This window comes from Theropithecus gelada, chromosome 16 (genome assembly GCF_003255815.1).
Source record: "Theropithecus gelada isolate Dixy chromosome 16, Tgel_1.0, whole genome shotgun sequence".
In the NCBI taxonomy this organism is placed as follows: Eukaryota; Metazoa; Chordata; class Mammalia; order Primates; family Cercopithecidae; genus Theropithecus; species Theropithecus gelada.
The window spans coordinates 46,867,839-46,892,178 of NC_037684.1; the positions used below are offsets into that span (position 1 = coordinate 46,867,839).

At 51.3% G+C, this 24,340-nt stretch overlaps 1 protein-coding gene across 1 annotated transcript in view; it reads right to left on the reverse strand.

Annotated features, from left to right (window-relative positions):
• Positions 1-24,340, reverse strand: part of SDK2 (sidekick cell adhesion molecule 2) — a 311,805-nt gene that overhangs the window by 107,443 nt on the left and 180,022 nt on the right. Inside the window, exons 4-6 of the mRNA XM_025361915.1 lie at positions 18,345-18,492; positions 10,065-10,198; positions 2,649-2,760 (exon numbers count right to left, since the gene is read on the reverse strand). Coding sequence (XP_025217700.1) covers positions 2,649-2,760; positions 10,065-10,198; positions 18,345-18,492 — 394 coding nt within the window. The remainder of the gene's footprint in view (positions 1-2,648; positions 2,761-10,064; positions 10,199-18,344; positions 18,493-24,340) is intronic.

Here is a 24,340-nt window from a genome sequence, read left to right on the forward strand (position 1 = left end):
GGCAAGGGCAGGCCAGTGTTCAGCCATGAGGACTCCCGGAGGCCTGAGAGGCAGGGCAGGGGGTGGTAAGGAGTGTGGGCTTGGGAGCCCGGGCTGCCTGGGTTTGCCACCTTCCTGCCACTTTGTAGATGCAAGATCTTGGGCAAATTCCTACTGGGCTCTGGGTCTCAGTTTCCTCTTCTGTAAAGTGGGCGCATCTGTGCCTACTCAGGGGGTTGTAGCCAAGGTGAATGCATTAGTGCCAGTGAGGTGCTTGGAACAGGGCCTGCTGATGGACTTGGAACTCAGGGCTTGGTGGCTCAGGCAAAGCAGGAAAGCAGCCTGGCCTGCAGCTCTTTCTTCTGGTCTTCCCTGTGTGCTGTGCCCCACCCAACCACAGATCAGTGACATGGAGGAGATGAGGATGAGAGCAAGTGACAGACAGCAACATGAAACACGCAGAGTTTGAAAAGGGGAAATAAGGGCAGACAAGACAGACAGACAGACAGACAGAGAAACCCACCCTCCAACTGCAAGAGAAGAGCAAGGGTGTGATTCTAGCCTGGCTTTCCACCATCACCAGCCCCTGCACCCCCTGCACCCCCAAGACTTGGTCTGTCCAGGCAACTCCTGTTTAGCACCTGGTGGGTCACTGAGGATGGATCTTCCAAAGTAGGGCCCTGCTAGTGCCATGGGGGTATTCAGAGGCGCCCCGTGGAAAAGGAGTTCTGTGGCCGCATACGTCTGGGAAACAGTGGCTTGAGTGACAGTAGCCCGAGTGATGCTGGGCAGGTTCTTCATTGAGGGGCTTCTCAGGGCTTTCACTGCGCAGTTGCACCCTGGCAGCCTTGCCCATGTCCTGGGATTTGGATATGTTTCCCCTCCAAGTCTCATGGGGAAATGTGATCCACAATGCTTGGTGTCACGCACTTGGTGATGGAGTGAGTTCTTACTCTATTAGTTCATGTGAGAGCTGGTTGTTTAAAGGAGCCTAGCTCCTCCTCCCCTCTCTCTTGTTCCCTCTCTTGCCATAAGACACGGTGGCTCCCCTTTCTCCTTCCGCCATGATTGGAAGCTTCCTGAGGCCTCCCAGAAGCAGATGCCTGTGCCATGCTTCTTGTACAGCCTGCAGAGCCATGAGTCAAATAAACCTCTTTTCTTTGTAAATTACTGTGTCTCAGGTACTCCTTTATAGCACAGCAAACGGGCTAATACACCATGCTTGTGAGAAACTTGGGACTGGAGGAGGATGCTTTTAGAAATGCTGCCAAAAAGAATAACAACAACAAAAAAGGCTGGACATGGTGGCTCGCATCTGTAATTCCAGCACTTTGAGAGGCTGAGGCAGGAGGATCACTTGAGCCTGGGAGTTTGAGAACAGCCTGGGTAACATAGTGAGACCCTGTCTTAAAAAAAAATGCTGCTACAGGACACACTGTCCCTCTCCAGGAAGCTTCAGGTCAAGGGGACCTCGGGGGGATCATCTGTGTAACCCCCCCACCCATCTCATTGGTTTCACTTCATAGTGCACTTAGGAAGGGTCAGGTCAGGCTGGGTCAGTGCGCTGCCTATGCGCATTCCGCTGGGGTTGATGCTTAGATCATTCCCATTTTACAGATGCAGAGACGGAGGCCCAGAGCACAGCAGTGAATACAGGCCTGGGGGGAGGGGGCAGTGCATTTCAACTCAGCTATTATCCAGCTGGGTGACGTTGGGCAGTCCGCTTGCCCTCTTTGGGCTCTGAAGTGGTGACACCTATGCCATACGGTTGTTTTGGGAGAAAGGAGGTCTTGTGGGAAGGTGCTTAGCATGGCGCAGAGCATGGAAGGCACTTAGCTGCACATCATGAGGCTCAGGGGTTACATAATTGTTTCCTGTGTGGGTGAGGTGAGGGCCGCCCATGGCTGGGAAGGGCCCTGGTGGTTCCTAACCCCCAATCTGCCCTCCTACAAAGCCCGTACTCTTTTTTTTTTTTTTTCTTGAGACGGAGTTTCGCTCTTGTTGCCTAGGCTGGAGTGCAATGGTGCAATCTCGGCTCACTGCAACCTCCGCCTCCTGGGTTCAAGCGATTCTCCTGCCTCAGCCTCCCAAGTAGCTGGGATTACAGGCATGTGCCACCATACCCGGCCAATTTGGTATTTTTAGTAGAGACAGGGTTTCTCCATGTTGGTCAGGCTGGTCTTGAACTCCCAACCTCAGGTGATCCTCCTGCCTCGGCCTCCCAAAGTGCTGGGATTACAGGTATGAGCCATCGCACCCAAAGCCGTACTCTTAACCACCATGTGAACTGTTTCCCATGCACACTTCCCTCCTGCACACCCCTGCATGCAAGCGGGCTCTGCTTTGAGAGGCCACCTGCTCCCTCTGGGCTCCTCCAAGGGTTAGAAGTGAGTCCACCCTCCCTCCGGCCCTGTATGTCCCAGGCTGCCGTCCCCTTCCCTGTAACTTCCATCCAGGGCCTGGTTTTCTCTTCTTGGGCTGCAGAGAATGAGCCGACGCTGGTTGCACACAGCAACCCTCTGACAACAGCCAGCGGGTCTCCCCACATCCCTCCTCCTCCGTCCTGGATCTCAGGTGATGTGGCCTCTGGCTGCTCTCCCTGGAGCCCGCAGTTTGGGAGCAGCAGCTGGAGTTAGAGGCGCAGGAGCGAGGGAAGAGGCACTACCCACCTGGCATTGGCCACACACTCCAAGGTAACCTCCGAGGTCCCGGCCACCACGCTGGTGTTTTTAGGCGGGATGATGATGGTGGGTGCGATGGGGTCTGCAGGCCCCCCTACATCTGGGGAGAGACCAGATGTTAGCTGGGGGCAGAGGTTGGAAATCCTAACCCTGCCTGGCCTCATTAGAGGCTGACACCGTGGGAGGCCTTTGTCCTCACTGAGTGGAGGAGGTGGCCATGGGGGCAGCCCCAGAGCAGACCTCCAGACACTGACCCCAGGGACTACCTGATCCCTCCTCTTCCTCTGTTGATAAGCCACCACACCAGGGTCCAAGGAGAGACTTCGCTGACCTTGACAGCCTTCCCCACCCCTCCTGTAAAGCAGCCACACCCCCTCTCCCCACCACCACCCTGTCCTATTCCATTCCCTTCAAGTCCTTCCCTCTGCCTGGGTTGACCTTGTTGGTTTAGTTCTGCATTGTCCACTTCCTCCACCAGAATGCAAACTCTCTGTACTAGGTCAAACAGAGTCACCCGCCCCCTCTCCCCACACACCTCCCGCCAATTCATGCCCACCCAGCACCTGTAAATGTGACCTTATTTGGATATAGGATCATTACAGGTATAATTAGTTAAGGTGAGGGCATATTGGATCAGGGTGGGCTCAAGATCCAATATGATTGGCGTCCTTGTAAGAAGAGGGAAATTGAGACACAGATGCACAGGCCAGAAGCCTCTGTGAAGACAGAGGCAGAGTGGAGGGATGTGGCCACAAGCCAAGGAATGCCAAGCATTGCTGGCCACCGCTGGAAGCCAGGAAGAGACAAGAAATGAGACTCCCCTAGAATCTTTGGAGAAGTATAGCCCTGCCGACACCTTGATTTTCAGACTTCAGGCCTCCAGAACTGTGAGAGGCTCAATTTCTGTTGTGAGCTGCTCAGCTGGTAGTACTTTGTTGTGCAGGCCGTAAGAGACTAAAATTCTCCCTCACCAGGAACCTCATGGGTCTTTCCTGTGGACTGAGCTGTGTCCCCCACACATTCATATGTAAAGCCTTAACCCCCAATGTTATGGCATTTGGAGGGGTCCCTTGGGAGGTAATTAGGCTTAGATGAGGCCACGAGGGCCGGGCCTCATGAGGGCCATTGAGGGTCCCAAGGAAAAAGAAAAATATTCTCTTGACATATTGTCAACTTTTGCTTAGAAAAGCATCTAATACTTTAATTCTCCCATTGAATGAAATTAAAGAGTTAAGGATGAAACTCTTAGAAAGCAGGTTTCCAGGTACTTGTTAGGTGTGAATATTTCCATATTTCAGATTCATGTCCTTATAGGAGGAGAAAGAGGCCAGAGCTGGCTCTCTTTCCGCCATGTGAGGACACCGCTGGAAGGCAGACATCTGCAAGCTGAGAAGAGAAGCCGACCGTGCTGGCTTCCCAGTCTGGGACTTCCAGCCTCCAGGATGGTGGGAGCCAGAACGTCTGCTTTGTAAGCCTCCAGCTGCAGTGCTTTGTTATGGCACCATGAGCTGACTCATGCAGTCTTTTTTTTTTTTTTTTTTTTGAAACGGAGTCTAGCTCTGTTGCCCAGGCTGGAGTGCAGTGGTGCAATCTTGGCTCACCACAACTTCTGCCTCCCAGGTTCAAGCGATTCTCCTGCCTCAGCCTCCCAAGTAGCTGGGACTACAGGCACCACCACCACGCCCGGCTAATTTTTGTATCTTTATTAGAGACAGGGTTACACTATGTTGGCCAGGCTGGTCTCGAACTCCTGACCTCAGGTGATCCAGCTGCCTCAGCCTCCCAAAGTGTTGGGATTACAGGCGTGAGCCACCACGCCAGGTCATGCGGTCTTGACAACCACCACTCCTCCAGCAGGAAGAAGCATGCCTGGCACACAGTAAGTGCTCAAATACGTGTGTGAAGTGAACACGTGAATGGAACTCGAGTTACCATCGTCCACTTCCCAGGGTCGATGATTGAAATGAAAAAGAACTTCCCATAAGTGGGTTTTATTGGAAAAAAACACAAAAAAAGAGAAACACTCCAGACTCTTCTAATAGAGGTGGTAGCATTTTCTTTTTTTTTCATTTTGAGTATTTTTAAAAGTAGAAGGCTGGGTGTGGTGGCTCACGCCTGTAATCCCAGCACTTTGGGAGGCCGAGGCAGGCGGATCATGAAGTCAGAAGATCGAGATCATACTGGCTAACAAGGTGAAACCCTGTCTCTACTAAAAAATAGAAAAAAATTAGCCAGGCGTGGTGGTGGGTACCTGTAGTCACAGCTACTCGGGAGGCTGAGGCAGGAGAATGGTGTGAACCTGGGAAGTGGAGCTTGCAGTGAGCTGAGATCACGCCACTGTACTCCAGCCTGGGTGACAGAGTGAGACTCCATCTCCAAAAAACAAAACAGAAAACAAACAAACAAAAAACACATAATAAAAACAAAACAAAACAAAACAAAAAAAATAGAGGCCAAGTTTTTATCTTGGTGGGTCAGTGTAGGCCCGATATTGGCAGAAACTCCAATATTCTGTGTATGCCTGATCCATGGCTCCTGAAAATACAGCCTCTGAGGACTTTTTCTCCACAACAAATCTATCCAGTTGGCCCCTTTCCAGAAGGTTCTGGAGGTAGTAGGCCACAATGACACACCAGGCCCCGGTGTGACAGTCTCAGGCCATTCTTTATGGGGTCAGGGGAGGGTGCCCAGTGGCTCTACTGCCACTCTGGGCCACCTTGTCAGCCCTGGGCAGGTTTTCCTTCCTTGACTCCAGGCCTTGCTAGAAAAGGCCCAGGAAGAATGGGAATAAAATGTAAAAAGTAAAGTAAAATGAAGGGGGAAAGAAAGGAAGCATATAAAGCAAAATAATTGCAACAATATAAAAGCCTCATGTAGGTGCCATAAAGAGCGATCGGATTGAAAGCTGCTGATATAGCTGAATCCATAAAAGTGTGCTCTAAGTTGTTTATTACATGCGGGGGCGCGCAGGTACCATGGCTCAGATTAATGGGGCACAAGTAGGAGACAGACAGTTAGAGCCCAAGCCAGAGCGCTGCGCGGCACAGCCAGGTAAACAGGGAGCCCTCGAGGAAGGCGAGTTCTGAGTTTAAAAATACGAGGGCTGCCCCAGAGCTCAGAGCTGGCTGGTTGGCTCTGGAAGGAATGGAGGAGAGATGGCCACGTGCTCAGGCCCAGGTGGCAGCCCGCAGGGCTCGACAGGGGCTGAGGTGGCCAGCGATGCTGGCACAGGGAGAAAGGGTCCCAGGAGTGAGGAAGGCCTGGGCTCAAAGCCTAGCTCTGCCCCTGGGCGTCCTGGTGACTTCATCCTACTGAGTTTCAGACTTCTCAGGGGCAAAATGGGATGAAAGTCACTACCTCTCAAGGTTGTGTGAATTCAGGCCCCAGCTCAACAATTCTTTCCTGGGTGAATGCTTGACACGTGCCAGGCTGTCTTGCAGGCACCGGAGATTCCCCACCAAGTGAGATGGCCAGGGTCTGTCCTCATGGAGGGCAAGGTCCCAGAGGACGTCTAATCAACGCTCATGGGGTTAATGAATGAAAGAGCATGTGATGATTGCCAGGAAGGGGGCAGCTGGGCTGGTCTGGGGTGAATGCAGAGTGCCTGGCACACAGTAGGTGCTCAATAAATGATAGCCTCCCCTCCTGGAGATTTGCCTGCCTGTGCAGGGAAGACCTCTCCTGCCAGCCCTAGTCCAAGTGATAGACTCAGAGGCTATGGAGAGGTGGGAGTCACAGGTTCGGGGACGCACGTTAAGCCCTGCAGGGTACCGGGCAAGGCTTCGGGCATTTCATGGGGTGGCTTCCTGGGAGACAGTGGGAGTTGAGTGGGTCTGAGAGAAGCAGATTTACTGTAAATGAAGGTCATCCCAGCACAAGTGGGTTATTGGGGTAAATGGGGCCCCAAAGGTCAAACCATGAAAATCACAGGCGAGCCCAAGAAAAGAGGAGGGGTGTCTTCCCGGTGAGCTCCTGCGATAGAGCGGGCCCTGGGGTGGGAGGAAGTGTTGGGGGCTCCCCACACGGGAGGCCACACTGGATCTCACTGCCCCAGATGCTTTGCGTAACAGCCACAAGGGACATCTAACGTGATCCATTCTCCCCGAATCACCTCATTGAATCCTCCCATTTTTGCCATAGGCGCCAATTTACAGATGGGAAAACTGAGGCTCTGAGACCATGTGACCCACCTGGGCCACGTTTTTTTTTCTTTTTTTTGAGACCTAGTTTCGCTCTTGTTGCCCAGGCTAGAGTATAATGGCACGATCTTGGCTCCCCGCAACCTCTGCTTCCTGGGTTCAAGTGACTCTCCTGCCTCAGCCTCCTGAGTAGCTGAGATTATAGGCATGTACCACTATGCTCGGCTAATTTTTTTGTATTTTTAGTAGAGACGGGGTTTCTCCATGTTGGTCAGGCTGGTCTTGAACTCCTGACCTCAGGTGATCCACCTGCCTTGGCCTCCCAAAGTGTTGGGATTACAGGCATGAGTCACTGCGCCTGGTCCTGGACCACCTCATTTAATCCTCCCAACTTTGCCATAGGCACCACTTTACAGATGGGAAAACTGAGGCTCAGGGACCATGGGACTCGCCTGGGCCACAGGTTGGTGAGCGGTGGGGCAGGGGTGTGAGCTTCTCCCCTCTCCTGGACAGGCTTCTGGGATGCCTGTTCTCCAGCTGCCCAGGAACCAGGGTATCCAGGCCCTGTGACCTGAGCAACCCAATGTGGGGGCCATAAGCCACACGTGCCTATGAGCTCCTGCAATGTGGATGGTGCCCCTTTGACCTAATGTGATTTAATTTAAACTAATTTACATTTAATTAAGAACAGATCCCCAATTCAGTTATTAGAACACTTTTAAGCATGTGTGGAACAACTTATGCATACGACTCTACTTTTCAGCTATAAATTTTGTGAAATCTAAATACAGATCACGTATTTCGGATGAAAATTTCACATCCAGATTGAGATGTGATATAAGCGTAAAATACACAAGGATTTCAAAGACTTAGTATGCAAAAAACCAATGGAAGATATCCCATTAATATTCTTTACATTGATTGTATGTTAAAAAGATAACATCTTGTTATGTTGGGTTAAATAAAGTAGAGTAATAAAATGAATGTCAATGATTTCTTTTTACTTGGTAAAAAATGGGGCTACTGGAAAATTGAAAATTTCGCATGTGGTTCGCATTCTATTTCCTTTCGGCAGTGTAGCACTGATCCCCGGGTATCCACCCAAGCATGGGGTTTTCAGGAGCTGTGACAGTCTGGATGAGGTCACCAGGGTTATCCTGAGCAGGGGGCAACTTCTGGGGTCACCGGACTTGCGCTTTCCTTCTCTGGTTCTGAAGAGCATAGGGTCCCTATAAAGAGGTACAGAAAGGGAGTCCAGAAGGGATGGAGGAAGCGGTGCAGAGGGGAGAGCAGAGGGAGGGGTGAGACCCAGGAGAGAAATGAAGGGAGCTGGCGCTGGTGGTGGGCGAAGCGGCAATTGCTCCTCACAAATTGGTTGGCAGGCAGGCAGGCTGGGGATTTGTGTCACGGAGAGGAAGAGGGTTTTCAAGTGCAGTCACTTGTGGGAAGAGAAATTAGCTAAAAATCAGATGATTCTGCTCTGAATTCAGGATAAATCAGCGTGTGACGGCAGGAGGCCAAGGGGCAGTGGGGTGGGAGAAGCAGGTGACTGGGCAGGGCTTGGGTGGGTACAGGGGGTAAGAGAGGGGCCCTGCCCATCTCCCTGGGGCCAGCTGGAGGGTCAGGTGGTTTGGGATGGAGCAGAGAGCGAATAACCCCAAAGTCAGCCAGGAAGAGTAGCCTAGTTTAACACCTGTGAGGAGGAGCTGGGTACCGGAGGAGGGGAACAAAGAGGAAGGCCCTGACTCTGTCTCAGGGTAAAATGAGTCACCCAGGAGGATGCCTGGCTTTGACCTGGACCACGAACCACTCCTGTGTCTTTGACATTGTCTCTTACCAAATGATGGGATTCCATGAGACTCCAGGGAATCTGATCACTAGAAAATATGTGGGGAGAAGCATCTCTCTTTGATGACTAAATTCCCTTCTCCTATAGAAACAGCAGCCCCAGGGTATGGGCTGGGGCCCAGGCTGCTGGGACTTGACTGAGACCCTGGCTTGATGTTAGAGGTTACACCCTCAACCCTGATGGTCAGTCTCCAGATATACTTGCGACCCTGATGGGTCAGTCTCCAGAATGAAACTCTCCTCCCCGCATTCAGATTTCCTTCTAGGCAGACTGGATGCTGAGTAGGGGAAGGAGATCCCTGAGATAATGGGAAGTGGTTCCTGCTGAAGTTTGAAAGGCCCTGGAATGGGGATGGCAAGGCCTGGAAATGTCCTGGGCCCTCTGGACACTGACAGCAGAGGCTAGGATCAGAATAAGAGCACAGAAAAGCCCCAGGCTGGTCCGCACCCTCATCTTGCCACTGGTGGGCAAGTACCATCATGACCAAGGATGATAAAAGAGGCTTGCTTTGAGAGCAGGAGTTGTACAGATGTGGAGGGAGTTGAACATCTGCCTCCTCCAGCTTGTGTGATGGCTCAGCTGCTGCTGCTGCAGGAAGCTCTGGCCTCGCCCCACATACTCTGGGATTTGGGCCTGGGTTGCTCCTGGGCTGTCCTTCTCTGTCTTGGGAACGGAGTATGGAGGGAAGGGCTAGTCCAGTAGGGAGAACCAGGCCAGAAAGAACATCCCAGCATCTTGTCCCTCCCAAGAAAACTGGCTTCAGTGTTGGCTGGACAAGCGTCTCTTTGCCAAGCACACCGAGGGAGTCATGCTTTTATGTGTGTCTCACTGTGTGGTGAGTTCTAGACAGGGCTTTGTCCCTTTAGCCCATGGAGCTGGAGGTGTCTGACGATGGAGGTGTTTTAGGTGGGTGCCTGGGCAGAGGGCCTGTGTTCCCATCAGCAGGGACCACCTGGCTCCTAATATAGACAGCACTTTTTATGTGACAGCCAAGTAGAGGCAGTTAGTATATTTCTGTAAAAACAAGCTTCAACCCTGCAATCACCCACATGCCCTCCTGGTCAGCATCTGAGTCCCGATAGTGGCTGCAACTCACACATGCACACACTCTTCCTCTGCCCCACCCATCCCTGGGTCCCTGGTAGCCCTGCTAACAGTCGTGCTAAGCATCCTCTCTACCGATGCCGGATCTCAGGCATGTCATGGGAACGGGCTCCAGCGTTCAGCTGCTCCCTTTCTGCCCGGGCACCCCTGGCTCTGCTGTGTCTCCTCCTCCTTGTGAAGGCTCCCCTGGCTGTCCCCCAGCTTCCCTGGCCCCCTCCTCTGCCACTCCATCTTCTCAATGATCCCCTGGAGCACCATTGCCAAGATTTAATGACCCGCTGCGCGATCGGTCCCGGCCCTGCGCGTACTTACTCTCCACGGCGAGCGTGATGGGCTGGCTGGTCTTGTTATCCCCATTCTTGTCGTTAACAGCCTGCACGTAGTAGCGACCTGCGTCAGGGGCCACCGTTGACAGGATGACAAGGGTGTTCTCCAGCGTGATGGCTCTGGGAAGAGGAAAAAGATTCCTCTGACAGGGGCCTGAGGGGCTCTGAACCTCCAGGGAGTGGGAGCGGAAACCCAAAGGGGGCAGCCTGACTGTACTTCCCAGTCCCCAGCCTCCCAGAGCCCCTCCTGCCACCCCTCTCCCCAGCCTCTTACTGTCTACATCCCACCACATTTAGTTTGCAGAGAATTCTAAACACGGTGCTGACGCTGTCAACCAGACCCAGAGACAGCACGTTCATGCCCAGACACCGAGACCACCCAAAGGAAGCTTCCCTGGCCCCTACCGCAAGCTTGGGCGAGGGGCTTCCAGGTATCCCCTTGGAATTTTGCCCTTTCCCAGGTCACAGCCTCCACGGCTGTGTGTGGTTACTTCTGCATCATGAGTGTCCAGACACTGAAGAAATATTCTCAGCATGGATTAGTGAATGTCGATGAATGAATAAGTAAATGACAAATGAATGCTAATGAATTTAGAAATGCAGGGCCATTCCAGAATCCGAGCCTTAACCCTAATCCTAAATCTGTTCAGGATTGATGTACTCGAAGGCCACAGGTCGCCTGGTAACATAAACTTCTGGAAGTCCTGTCTCCCTCCAGTTCCCTTTCTGGGTATCAGTTTCTACCTCATTTTGTTTGTTTGTTTGTTTTGAGACAGAGTCTTGATCTGTTGCTGAGGCTAGAGTGCAGTGGCATGATCTCACTGCAGCCTCTGCCTCCCAGGTTCAAGCGATTCTCCTGCCTCAGCCTCCCAAGTAGCTAGGACTACAGGTGCACGCCACTACCCCTGGCTAATTTTTTGTATTTTCAGTAGAGACAGGGTTTTACCATGTTAGCCAGGATGGTCTCAATCTCCTGACCTTGTGATCTGCCCGCCTCGGACTCCCAAAGTGTTAGGATTACAGGCGTGAGCCACTGTGCCCAGTCTTTTTTTTTTTTTTTTGAGACAGAGTTTTGCTCTTATCACCCAGGCTGGAGTGCAATGATACGATCTTGGCTCACTGCAACCTCTGCCTCCATGGTTCAAGTGATCCTCCTGCCTCAGCCTCCTGAGTAGCTGGGATTACAAGTGCATGCCACCACACCCGACTAATTCTTGTATTTTTAGTAGGGACAGGGTTTTGCCATGTTGGCCAGGCTGGTCTCAAACTCCTGCCCGTCTTGGCCTCTCAAAGTATTGGGATGACAGGTGTGAGCCATTGTACCCGACTGGAGTTTCTACCTCTTTGAAGCTCATAACCAAGAGTGGGACTAGGTGGGCTGGTTAGGAGGGAAAAGGAGGCTGCTGTGCTTTGGGGTGCAGCAATGGGCTGTTTGCCTCAGCCAGTTTCCCTTGCTGGGATCCCATCATGCAGCCCCTTCTCAGGCCAGGTCTTCAGGCAGGGAAAAGGGGCTTGACTGAGCAGGAAGCTGGAGGCTCCATAGAATGTGGGTGCAGTGGAGCCAGGAGCGCCACCCACACCAGCTCTGCCTCCCTCCACCCATTCTCCCAATGACAAACAAAGCCATTAGTTTGTCAAGTATATCTCTGGATTTTAATGTGATGGGCCTGAGACAGCTGTTAAACATCCTTAATGTTAGTTTAACAAGGACAAATCCAGTTGAATTCTTTTCAAATTTTCCCATTAGGTGAATGTTACAGAGTTTTAAACAGGCTTTCAAATAAATATCCCCACTAATGCTTCTCCAGCCCAGCTCTCTCCCAGCCTGGCTGTGCTGGTTTTCAACCCCCTCTCTCCTGGTTTTGGTGCTTCACATGCTGAGAATCACACCCTTGGCGCAGCTCTGGGAAGCAGGAAGCCAAGCCCTCCTTCCCCCAATTCCTGGGTACCCTTCCCTTATGATGCCCCTCTTTTTTTTTTTTTTTTTTTTTTTTTCTGGAGAGCTCTTGGCCGGACGCAGTGGCTCACTCCTGTAATCCCAGCACTTTGGGAGGCTAAAGCAGGTGGATCACCTGAGGTCGGGGGTTTGAGACCATCCTGACCAACATGGAGAAACCCCATCTCTACTAAACATACAAAAATAGCCGGGTGTGGTGGTGCAGGCCCATAATCCCAGCTACTCGGGAGGCTGAGGCAGGAAAATCGCTTGAACCTGGGAGGCGGAGGTTGCAGTGAGCCGAGATTGCACCACTGCACTCCAGCCTGGGCAACAAGAGCAAAACTCCATCTCAAAACAAAACAGATAAACGAACAAAAAACAAAAACAAAAAACAGGAGAGTTCTTTTAACCTCCAGCTAATGAGGCAATAGGAGGTGGGGCCAGAGCCAGGCAAAAATATTTCAAAAGCTTAAAATAAGACAGGGATAGTGGTCATTTTCCCACCTGGGAGTTTCCTGCTGGGACTTGTCCTTAGGTGCAGCATGTGAGGGTGGCTGAGAGTTGGAGGAAGGGCGCTCCCCGTGCAGGGCTCTGGCTGGGGCAGGGGTAAGCTCTAGAATGGAGCTGTGGCCCTAGTCTCTAAAGGGCATGGTCTCGAGGCCCAGCAAGGAGGGCAGCTTCCTCCTTGCTGGGCCTCAGTTTCCTCCTCTGTGCAAGGGTGGAAGCAGGTATTCTGTAGGATTTCTTCCAGCCCAGAGGTTGCGGGATTCTGATTCCTGTTACTGCTTCTGTTCTTTCCTCATTAGGCCCAAGATAGCCCTGCAGTCCACCACCTGTCCCTTCCCACCCCGCAGACTGGCACACGGCCAGCTTCAGGGCTTAGAGGATTCCAAGTACCACACGCCGGGACCAGCAGGCCCAGCTCCCCCAGCCACGCCACATCCATGACTAACATAGAAGCAGCTTCAAGGAAGCCTCTAGTGGGCACACTGGGCACAGCTTGGCCCACATTCCAGTTCACCCACCTGTCTGAGGACCCTTTTGGTCTCCAAGAAGGCTCCCACCTCCGAATTCATCTCTTTCTTGATCAGGAAGTCTCCTTCGGCTGCATTTTGTCTATATCACGATCAAGCTTTCTGGGTCAGTGGTTCTCAACCAGGGCTGACTTTGCCCTCCAGGGATGACAATGTCTGGACAACTTTTGGTTGCCAACTCTGGGAGTGCCACTAACAACTAGGGGTCAAGGCCGGGGATGTTGTTAAGCATGCGTCCTGTGGTGCACAAGAAGGCCCACACAGGGAAGAGTGATTGGGTCCCAGATGTCAAGAGCGCCATGCCTGACACGGTCTGTCCTAGGTAGAGTGCATATTAAGATGGCAGACATGGCTGCTGCTCACCTCAGTCTCAGGCTTCCCTTGTGTCATGGACTACAGTGGCTGGGAAGCCAGAGACTGGCTTTGCATCTCTGCGTANAATAGGCCATGGGAAATAACCTCAGAAAGAGAGCTGGGATGGGGCTGGGACTTGCCTACTTGTACCAAAACCTGTGTGGAGAGCATCCTCTTTCCACAGCATAATCTCAGCATCCATGCTAAGAAACACCCATGCTAAGAACCATTCTCTGCTGGTTTTATTGAACATAAGTTAGGTCTAAGAGGATGGTCTTGATCTTCTGACCTCATGATCCGCCCGCCTTGACCTCCCAAAGTGCTGGGATTACAGGCTTGAGCCATCGCGCCCGGCCACTGAGCTCAAGTCTTAAACACAGAGTGGAGCAGGAGGCAGAGAAAGCTTTGACTTGCTCCCTCTGAGACCCCCAGCAGGCAGTGAAGGAAGGTCCCTGGGCTTGTGGCTCTCTCCAGAATGTCCATCTCATGGATAGACATTCCTGGGATGATGCTGTATTGTACTGTACTGGGTGCTCTTCCTGGCACCCAGGAGGGCTTCCAACCGCAGCACTGCACCCCAGAGGCAACCCAGACAGAAAGAAGCTGCAGGAAGAATTCTTGGGAGATACAGACTGCAGAACTCAACTCTTGGGCAGGGGCTGGATTCTATTTTTCAGCCACACCCCCTGGTTTCAATGTACTAGGCTTTTGCTATGGCTCTGATTGGCTCAGCCCTGCCCTCCCTTCCACTCACTGCTCCTATTAATCCAGGCCCTTTTTCTCAGCTCCCTGTGGCCCCCATTGATAATTTAATTATGAATGAAATAAATTATCCTAGAATGTGTCCAAAGCCCCCAGCATGCATCTTTATGAGGAATCGTGTCTCCTTTTCAACAATGAGCACCAGGGCATGGGCGAGGTGATGCTAATCCTTGCTCCTGCCCCACCAGTGAGAGCAGCTCTCTGTAGATAGCAGCACCTTCTGTATCCTGCACAGCCCTCCGGCAGATACTGCTCATCAGATATGTATCTCTGACACACAGACACCAGGGAATTTGCTGCCAGGGACCCTTTCTGCTCACTTATGAATATTAATTTGCTGTAATTGCCAGGATAAAACCACCACAGTGTTCTATCACGTAGTTGGTAGGAACATTGCAGTGGCGTGCAGGGGCTAGGGGGTGTGTGTGACCAGGGAGGTGTGCTTGTGTGTGTAGGCCAGGGTGTTCCATCCTGGTGCCACAGGGTTGTGGGAATTAAAAGAGGATGAGGACAGAGGCTGGGAATGAGAAAAGGAGGTGGAGAGGTGTTAGGAAAGGGATGACAGGAGTAGGCTGTAGAAAGGGTTTCATCCACCACAACAAATTTAATAGGAAAGTGCCAGCACACACCTCACACAGCCATGGCAGACATTGCTAATCAATCATGATATTCATTCTAACAAGTCGAGATAGGACCTCAGAATCCTCAACACAGTGTTCCAGGCAGCCACTACCAACTGACTGGCTGGCAATAGGCCATGGGAAATAACCTCAGAAAGAGAGCTGGGATGGGGCTGGGACTTGCCTACTTGTACCAAAACCTGTGTGGAGAGCATTCTCTTTCCACAGCATAATCTCAGCATCCATGCTAAGAAACACCCATGCTAAGAACCATTCTCTGCTGGTTTTATTGAACATAAGTTAGGTCTAAGAGGATGGTCTTGATCTTCTGACCTCATGATCCGCCCGCCTTGACCTCCCAAAGTGCTGGGATTACAGGCTTAAGCCACCGCGCCCGGCCACTGAGCTCAAGTCTTAAACACAGAGTGGAGCAGGAGGCAGAGAAAGCTTTGACTTGCCCCCTCTGAGACCCCCAGCAGGCAGTGAAGGAAGGTCCCTGGGCTTGTGGCTCTCTCCAGAATGTCCATCTCGTGGATAGACATGGACACGAGAGGACAGGGGGACACACTCTGACTCACACAGCATGAGTCCCCCTGTTAATCTGGGGTGCCACTCCAATTCTTCACCCTGCTCTGTATCCACACTCTTTGTCCCTTGACTTTGCAGGTTCCGTCGCTCAAGAAACAGAATCTATTTTCCTACATCTTGATTCTGAGGTCTGCCATGTTCTTGCTTTGGCCCATGAGATGTTAGCAGAAGCTGGAAAAGTGTTTGTTCCTGCTTCTTCCCCTGCTCCTCTGCAATCAGGAAAACGTGCTAGGGCTGGCAGGCAGGAGAATGCATTGTGCCACACAGTCAAGTCACCCCAGTCACCCAGACAAGTCAGCTAGTCCCAGACAAGTGAGAAAGCCCAGCCAAGACCAGAAAAACTACCCAGCCAAGCCCAGCCTAAATCACCAGCCTGTAGACTCACAAGAAAAAGAAATGTGTATTGTGTATTGCTCTAAGCCACTGAGCTGGTATTTTTTTTTTTTTGGAGATGGAGTCTCACTCTTGTCACCTAGGTTCAAGTGCAGTGGTGCAATCTTGGCTCACTGCAGCCTCTGCCTCCCAGGTTCAAGCGATTCTCCTGTCTCAGCCTCCCGAGTAGCTGGGACTATAGGTATGTGCCACCATGCCTAATTTTGTGTTTTTAGTAGAGTTGGGATTTTGCCAGGTTGGCCAGGCTGGTCTTGAACTCCTGACCTCATGTGATCTGCCTGGCTTGACCTCTCAAAGTGCTGAGATTACAGGCATGAGCCATTGTGCCTGGCCCACTGAGCTGTTTTGTTACACAGCATATTTGTGGCTGTGGATAGCTGATACACACTAGCATGGTGGTTCTTAACCCTGGCTTCACATTAGAACCACCTGGGGAGCTTTTAAAAATTCTGATGTTCAAATTCCATCCCATTTCAATTAAGTCAGAGAGTCTTAGGATAGAGCCCAAGGATCAGCACACAGTCATGCACAGCATAACGTTTCAGTCAAAAACAGACCACATACATGATGCTGGTTCCATCCGATTATAAAGAAACTGCCTTATGCAGGTGTGCCATTAAAAAAATCTTTTATACCATATTTTTATGGTACCTTTCCTATATTTAGATATGTTTAGATACGCAAATACTTACCATTGTGTTCCAACTGCCTACAGTACAGTAACATGCTGTACAGGTGTATAGCTTAGGAGCAACGGACTACACCATACATCCTGGGTGTGTAGTAGGCTGCACCATCTAGGTGTGTGTTCACACAACGATGAAACTGCCAAATGACACATTTCTCAGACTGTATCTCTGTCATTAAGCGACACATGACTGTATCCCCAAACTCCCAAATGATTTCAACAGGTAGCTAGGTTGAGATACTCCACAGGGCTTGTTCCCCACAAATACAATCTTTTCATGGAGTCTGTAGGCCTGTTTTCAGGCACTTTTCACGTAATACAAGAATTAAAGAACCTGACTCCGGAGTTGGCAGGGCCGGACGCAGCTCTACCACTTACCAGCTGTGTGAGATTTGGCAAAGTAGTTAAACTTTTGGGAACTTCACTTGACTGTCTGTAAAATGGGGAGAAACCTAGCATCTCACCGGGTTGTTGTGAGGGTCATTCATTCAACAACGCCTCCTTTCCGCAGGTGCTCTGGGGACAGGAAGGAGAATGAGATTGAGAGCATCTTCTTCCTCACAGAGTGTGGCTGTCCGGGAGGAGAGGGGATGTGTGTGTCCGGGAGGAGAGGGGATGTGTGTGGTGTGCTTAGCTCAGTCCCCAGGACATAGCAGCCATTCAGTAAACGGCAGCTGCTATTATGATGATGGTGATATTGTCATTACTATTATTACTTGAGATGGAGTCTGGTTCTGTCTGGAGGCTGGAGGCTGGAGTGCAGTGGCCCGATCTCGGCTCACTGCAACCTCTGACTCCTAGGTTCAAGTGATTCTCCTGCCTCAGCCTCCCAAGAAGCTGGGATTACAGGCGTCCACCACAATGGCCAGCTAATTTTTGTATTTTTAGTAGAGACAGGGTTTTGCTATGTTGCTCAGGCTGGTCTCAACTCCTGACCTCAAGTGATCGGTCCACCTCAGCCTCCCAAAGTGCTGGGATTACAGGCGTGAGCCACTGCGACCGGACTATGATGGTGATACTATTATTATTGTTATTGTCACTATGATTCCTTCCCCCAACTAGACTTAATGTTCTCCAAAGACAGGAACTATCCATCTATGCCTCCACTCTCTACAGAGACCAGGAAAGGCTCAGTCCTGTGTACACGCAGCCTGAGTAGATGAGAAGGTGGTCTTCTGGAGGGAGGGGAGAGCTGGAGTGGGAAAGAGGAAAGCCCCAGCTGACTCCAGACCTGGGGGTGGGCTCAGCAGGGCGGGGAGACGGGTGTATCTCGGGAGGAAATGCTTTGTTGCTCGCCTTCTGCGGAGGTGTGGGGTGCTGGCTCCATGGCTCCTGCCCACAGGCCGGGCTGCCCCAGCCAATCCCAGGGGCACACAGAGACGGCCTTGTGAACACTGAGAGGCCTGTGTGTTTCTCTCCCTGGGACTTCCCCGGCCACACCTCCACCTCGCAGCCAAGACACACACAGCCCTCACGCACCAGTAAACACCCTGCCAACGGACACGCCCAGGGCCGCCCGGCTGCCCAGGGGACACCAGCCTCTCCAACAACCCCTGGCGCCACCGGCCTGCGTCCTGGGCCTGTAACCGCGGTGGTCGCGCCTTCGTACGTGCCTGTTTGGGTTTCTTAAGTGCTCTGAAAAGCAGATTTATTCTCCAGCTGACGGTGAAGGCAACGCCCTGGGATTCCCCAGGAAGGCGACTGAGCGTGGGTTTCATGGTCCCAAGTCCTTGCATGTACATCCCAAGAAAGCCCCTGGGAGGTCCCCTACCTGGCTGTGTCCCACAGGAGCTGAAAGGAGCTTCTCCGCATTCAGGAGAGACTTTGTCCCCAAACCTCCTCCCCCACGTCCCCCTCCCCTCCCGTCCCCCCAGAGTGGTGCACTCACATGCGGCTGCTGGGCGGGATCTTGCGGCCGTCCCGGAACCAGGTCACCTGTGGCCGGGGGAAGCTGGCGATGCGCGGGGCATGGATGACAGCGGCTTCTCCGTGGGAGACGCTCTGGTGCTTCTCGCCCTCCTCAAAGCTCCCCATGTCTGCAGCCGGGACAACGGCAGTAGGATCAGGGGTGGGAGGTCAGCCTCAGGGACTGCCCAGCTCCCAGGTTGGGAGTTGTGGCCATGGACGGAAAATTTGGGGCAGACAGGATGACCACAGGGAAGGGGGACACCTTGCTCGGGCCACCCCATTCTCTGTCTCACCACTAGCACCCTGCCCTATGCTACTGTCTCTATTCATATCCCTATCTCCTTCTATCAGCCAATTCAGCCCACCACCCTGAGAGGTTGGTCATCATTTCACACGTTTTACAATGGAAAAAACTGCTCAAATGGGCTCAGAGAGGTTAGTTAACTTGTCTAAGGTCACCCAACTAGGAAGAGACAGAGTCAGAATTTGAACTCAGACCTTAAACCCTGGAGTGAGGCTATGTAGCCCCTCCTCCCCTGCCCTACAGTGTGGCCTTCAGCACGGCGGGGGTTCCTGTGTGAGGTGAAGGGCAGGTTTCCGTGCCCTTTCAGGGAGAGAAGTGTGGGCATGCTGAGAGAATGGGGTCTTAGATGCTTGCAAATGGGGGCAGACAGCGTTTCTCTCCTGCGCCTTGGATGTGTAGTGTGTAGTGTGTGAGTTTGTGTGTATGTGTGAACATAAACACCATATTGCTCTTTTAAAACGTGCCACCCCCTTGGCAGATAAGGAGGGGAACATTCATCCTGGCTCTGTCAGCCAGGAGGTAAGCAGAGAGTAGAGGAGCCACGGGTAGGAAACTCTTCAGCCAGCCTGCCTGCCTGCCGGGGTGGGACCAGGGCGTAGGGAGACTAATTTCAACACGGAGGCTTGGAGATAGGGTTTGGGAAGGGGTATTTGTGTCTCCACCACACCCCTGAAAATTAATGGACATCCTTGTTACTTCGAGTGTGGCCCATGGGCAGGTGCCTAGGCACCACACCTGGGCACCTGTCAGAAATGCAGAGTCTCAGGCCCCCCAAAACCTGCTGGATCAGAAGCAGCATTTTAGCGAGACGCTTGGCAAGTGTGTCCATGTTCAACTGCGAGAAGCATATTATTTGTCTCAGACTTGACTGTGTGTCGGAACCACCTGTAGAATTAAAAAATGCTGATGGGAGCCTCACCCCCAAAGCTTCTGATGTCACTGGTGTGGAGTGTGGGGATGGGAGACATCCCACATCATTACATCCTTCCCTTCCCTCCCCTCCCCTGCCCTCCCCTCCCCTCCCTTCCTTCCTTCTTTATCTTTCTTTCTTCCTTTCTTCCTTTCCCTCCCTTCCTCCCTCCCTCCCTCCCTTCCTTCCTCCTTTCCTTCCTTCCTTTCTTCCTTCTTTCTTTCTTTCCTTCCTTCTTTTTTTTTTTTTGATGGAGTCCCACTCTGTCACCCAGGCTGCAATCAGCCAAGTGCAGTGGTGCGATCTCGGCTCACTGCAACCTCTGCCTCTCAGGTTCAAGTAATTCTCCTGTCTCAGCCTCCTGAGTAGCTGGGATTACAGGCACCCGCCACCATGCCCAGCTAATTTTTATATTTTTAGTAGAGATGGGGTTTCACCATGTTGGCCAGGCTGGTCTTGAACTTCTGACCTAAAGTGATCTGCCCGCCTCGGCCTCCCAAAGTGTTGGGATTACAGGCGTGAGCCACCGCGCCCGGCCTGCATCACCCGAAGCCATCACTAGGATGTGCCTCAATCTGTGCACAGAATTCCTACAAGCAGAAAGATTTCACACTGCTGACTTACAGGCCTTTGTTTCCCCATTGCCCAGCGGACCCCTCCCTAACCAAGGGGGCCGCATCCTAAGCCGCCCGGTCCTCTCCTACTGCACTGGGTGCTATTTCTCAACTCCTCTAAGACCACTGACTCTTCTTCCTCTCCTTCTACCAGGAGTTCTCCCACCGGGCTGCACCTTAGAATCCTTGAGGGGCCTTTAATATTCCCAGAGGTGAGAATCTTTTGGGGTGTGTCGGCTGACCTCAGCATTTGTTTACTATTATTTTAGAGACAGGGTCTCGCTCTATCGTTCAGGCTGGAGTACAGTGGAGTGATCATGGCTCACTGCAGCCTCGACCTCTCGGGCTCAAGCAATCCTCCCGCCTCAGCCTCCTGAGTAGCTGGGACTACAGGTGTGTACCACCATGCCTGGATAATTTTATCTTTAATAGAAATGAGGTCTTGCTATGTTGCCTAGGCTGGTCCGGAGCTCCCAAAGTGTTGGGATTATAGGCGTGAGCCACTGTGCCCAGAGCGGACCTGAGTATTTCTAAAGCAGCTCGGGTAGTTCCAACATGAGCTAAGGCTGAGTTGGGTGGATCTCAGAATCTCCTGAGACTTGGCAAACTCACAAAGGTGCTCACCACTCTCCTTCCCTCCCAGGCATCCCCCAGGGCACAGAAAGGCCCTGCTTCAACCCATCTGGCTCTCTGAGTACCTGATTCACTCTCTTGGTTTGCAGATTCTGCTACACAATTGTTTGAGAATGCGGGCCTACAAGTTCATTTTCCAAAGCCCTAGTCTTGATTCTCTTTCCAGCCACGCTGGCCCCTTGGCAGCTCACCTGGCCTAATGGTTTGACCATAGTCTTCCTGCAAATGACACTTGTGCCTTCTGCCCTGATCGCTGAGATCCAATTTCCAACAGTCTATTGGGCATTTCTCCAAGGAGAGCCCTCCGTCACCTCTTTGCCAAGCTCTCCTTGTATCCTAAGTTCTGTTAAAATCTCCCCTCGGCTGGGCATGGTGGCTCGCGCCTGTAATCCCAGCACTTTGGGAGGCTGAGGCAGGCAGATCATGAGGTCAGGAGTTCGAGACAACCCTGGCCAACATGGTGAAACCCCGTCTCTACTAATAATACAAAAAGTAGCTGAGCGTGGTGGCACATGCCTGTAATCCCAGCTACTCGGGAGGCTGAGGTAGGAGAATCCCTTGAACCCGGGAGGCGGAGGTTGCAGTGAGCAGTGAGCCAAGATCTGGCCATTGCACTCCAGCCTGGTGCAACAAGAGCGAAATTCCATCTCAGAGAAAACAAAAATTAAAGCAAAAAAAACTCCCCTCATGCCCTGCAAACCCAATTACCTAAGCTCAAACCTCTGGAGACTTTGGTGGTGCTTTCCTTTCCTGCCCCCACCAAGCCTTTCGACTCCTCCTCTGGGACATTACTGTAATTTACCAAGGGCCTCTGGTTCCTCCAGCCTTGCCAACGGGCTGGCCCTTACTCCAGCTGCACAGACCCTGGGCATGCCTCCCACCTCCAGATTCCCTCCTGTCCATCTTACACACTGTTCTTGATTAGTTTTTCTTGGAGCCTCTGGGAACTCCTCACTGCCCTGGGAAAGTCTAAATTCCCTGGCTTTGACTCAAGGTTCTTCCCTAATCTGACCCCAGACAACCTTTCTTGCCTTCATGCCCATACCATGTCCTGCCACCTCCCACCCCACGGCCTGTATTTTGGCTAGGCCACTGCCTGGAATGCCACCAGAGCAAGCCAAGAGTCACCAAGGCACCATGATTCTACAGTATCCTGGAAGGATGTAGTCAATTAAGTGTTTCAAAAGATCAAATCTGCTGTTGGCTTCCTTGTTCTACACTTGGTAGGCAGTGTGTGTAATGGTAATGGCTTTGGAGTTTTTATACCTCACTTCAAATCCTAGTTCTGTTGTTCTGTTACTCATTAGCCATGATGCTGGGTAAATTTCTTTGTTTTTCTTTTTTTTTTTTTTTCTGTAGAGACAGTCTCGCTATGTTGCCCAGGCTGGTCATGAACTCCTGGCGTAAAACTCTCACCTCAGTCTCCCAAAGCTTTGGGATTACAGGCATAAGCCACTGTGCCCAGCCAGGGCAAAACTTTTGACTTCATCAAGCCTTAATTTCCTCTTCTATAAAATGGAGTTAAGAAGGGCTCCCTCCTCATAGGTTGTACTATTTCATGAGATGATATGTGTATGTCAGGCTGTGTCTCTCCAAGGATGGCTGCATCAATATTGCTACTATTCACATGCTCTTTTTACAAGTGATGGACATTCCTCTCTCTGACAGATGGGGCGTAGGTCCCTTCCCCTTGAATCTAGGGAGCCTGTGACTATTTGACCAGTAGAATGTGCAGGAAGTGATGCCATGTGACTTTTGAGACTAGGTCATTGAAAGGATACAGCTGCCACCTGGCTCTCACTCTTCATACTCGCCCTTGGAATCCAGCCACCATGTTGTGAGGAAGCTCAATCTAGCTGAAGCAGACGTGGGAGCAGCCCACATGGAGAGGAACTGAGGTCCCCAGATGACAGCCAGCATCAACGCTGGACATGTGAACAAACAGGTGTGCCCTGAGAGGACTTCAGCCCCAGCCTTCAGCCCCAGACCGAGCCCCAGCTGAGGCCTCAGTCATCCCAGCATACAGTCAAGCTGCCCTTGCTATTCTCTGTACAGATTCTAGAGTCACAGGATCTGTGAACATGATAAATGATTGCAGTATACCTTTATGTTTTGGGGTAATTTGTTACATAGCCATAGAAACTAGAAGAGTAGAGAAAAATGTTAAAAAATTGTATCTAATATTTGTAGTGTTGAAATATTGGAAGCCTACACATTTTTCACAGTTTAGTTTAAACATCACCTCCTCAATGAGGTTTACCCAAAACCATTCAAATAGAATTCAAAAACAGAGCGGTTGAGCACTTACCCTACCCCGAACTTCTTTCTAGGTAGATTTCCCATGCATTATCTCATTTAATCCTTACAATAACATGACAAGCTCAATTTAAATAAATATACATTTTTAGTTGTTTATTAATTTCCATTACTTGGCTCTGTCTATAAAAAAATTACATCAATGAATCACATTGATTTCTGTTCTTAAAATAATTTTATCTACTTAAAAAACTTTTCACAGAACTCAGAAGATATATTTGAACAATTTAAAGCAATTTTATGGTAATAGTGTTTCTTTCTCCTCTCTAGTTTTATTAGCTCCATTTTGCCAGTGAGGAAATGAAGGCTCATGGAGATCGAGTGGCTTATGCAGCTGTGAGCACTGAGGGCCAGGCCCAGTCCATGTTCACCCTGGCCCTCCCCATGTTGTCCCTCCCTGCCTCCTTCCTGAGTTGCATCCTGCATTGCGATCCTGCATACACATTCTTTATCTCTTTCTATACATGCTAGGCCTTGAGAGGCAGTCACATTCAGAAGCAAATCCCGACAAGACATGTGGGCCTGTGCCCTGCACACAGTACTTTCTAAATTCACTCAATGCCAGCATTCACCACTTCCCTATGGAGCCCCTACTGTGGGCCAGGTAGGCTCTGGGGTAGGCACTGAAGAAAGACCTAATGCCTGCCCTCTTGGAGCTTCCAGTCTGGTCAGGGAGAAAGTAATAAGTGAATCAACCCACAAGCAAACGTTTGGTGATGTCTATGACAACTGTTGAAAAGGATGGAATGAGGTTCTTCATGAGAGGAATAGCAGAAGGAACTACTTTAGACTGGGAGATAGGCGAGGCTTTTGTTAAGCTGAGTAGGTCTTCCCTAGGGGTGTATATGGGAATGGGAGGGGAAGTGTGTGATGGCTCAGAGGTAGGAGAGAAGGGATTCACAGAGGAAATAAAAGAAGGCCAGTGGGGCAGTGCCATGGATTTGTTCAGTGGATGGATGGATGTTTGGATGGATGGATGTTTGGATGGATGGATGGAGGGGTAGAACGCTGTATGGGTGAATGGGAGAATGGAGGAAAGAATGGAAGAATAGATGGAGGGATGGGTGGATGAATGGAGGAAGGGCAGAGGAATGGATGGTTGTATGTACATTTGTGTAGTAGTATGGCTATTGTATGTATATATGCTTACATGTATGTCTGTATATTTGGATGGTGGGATGGATGGTGTGTTTGCATGT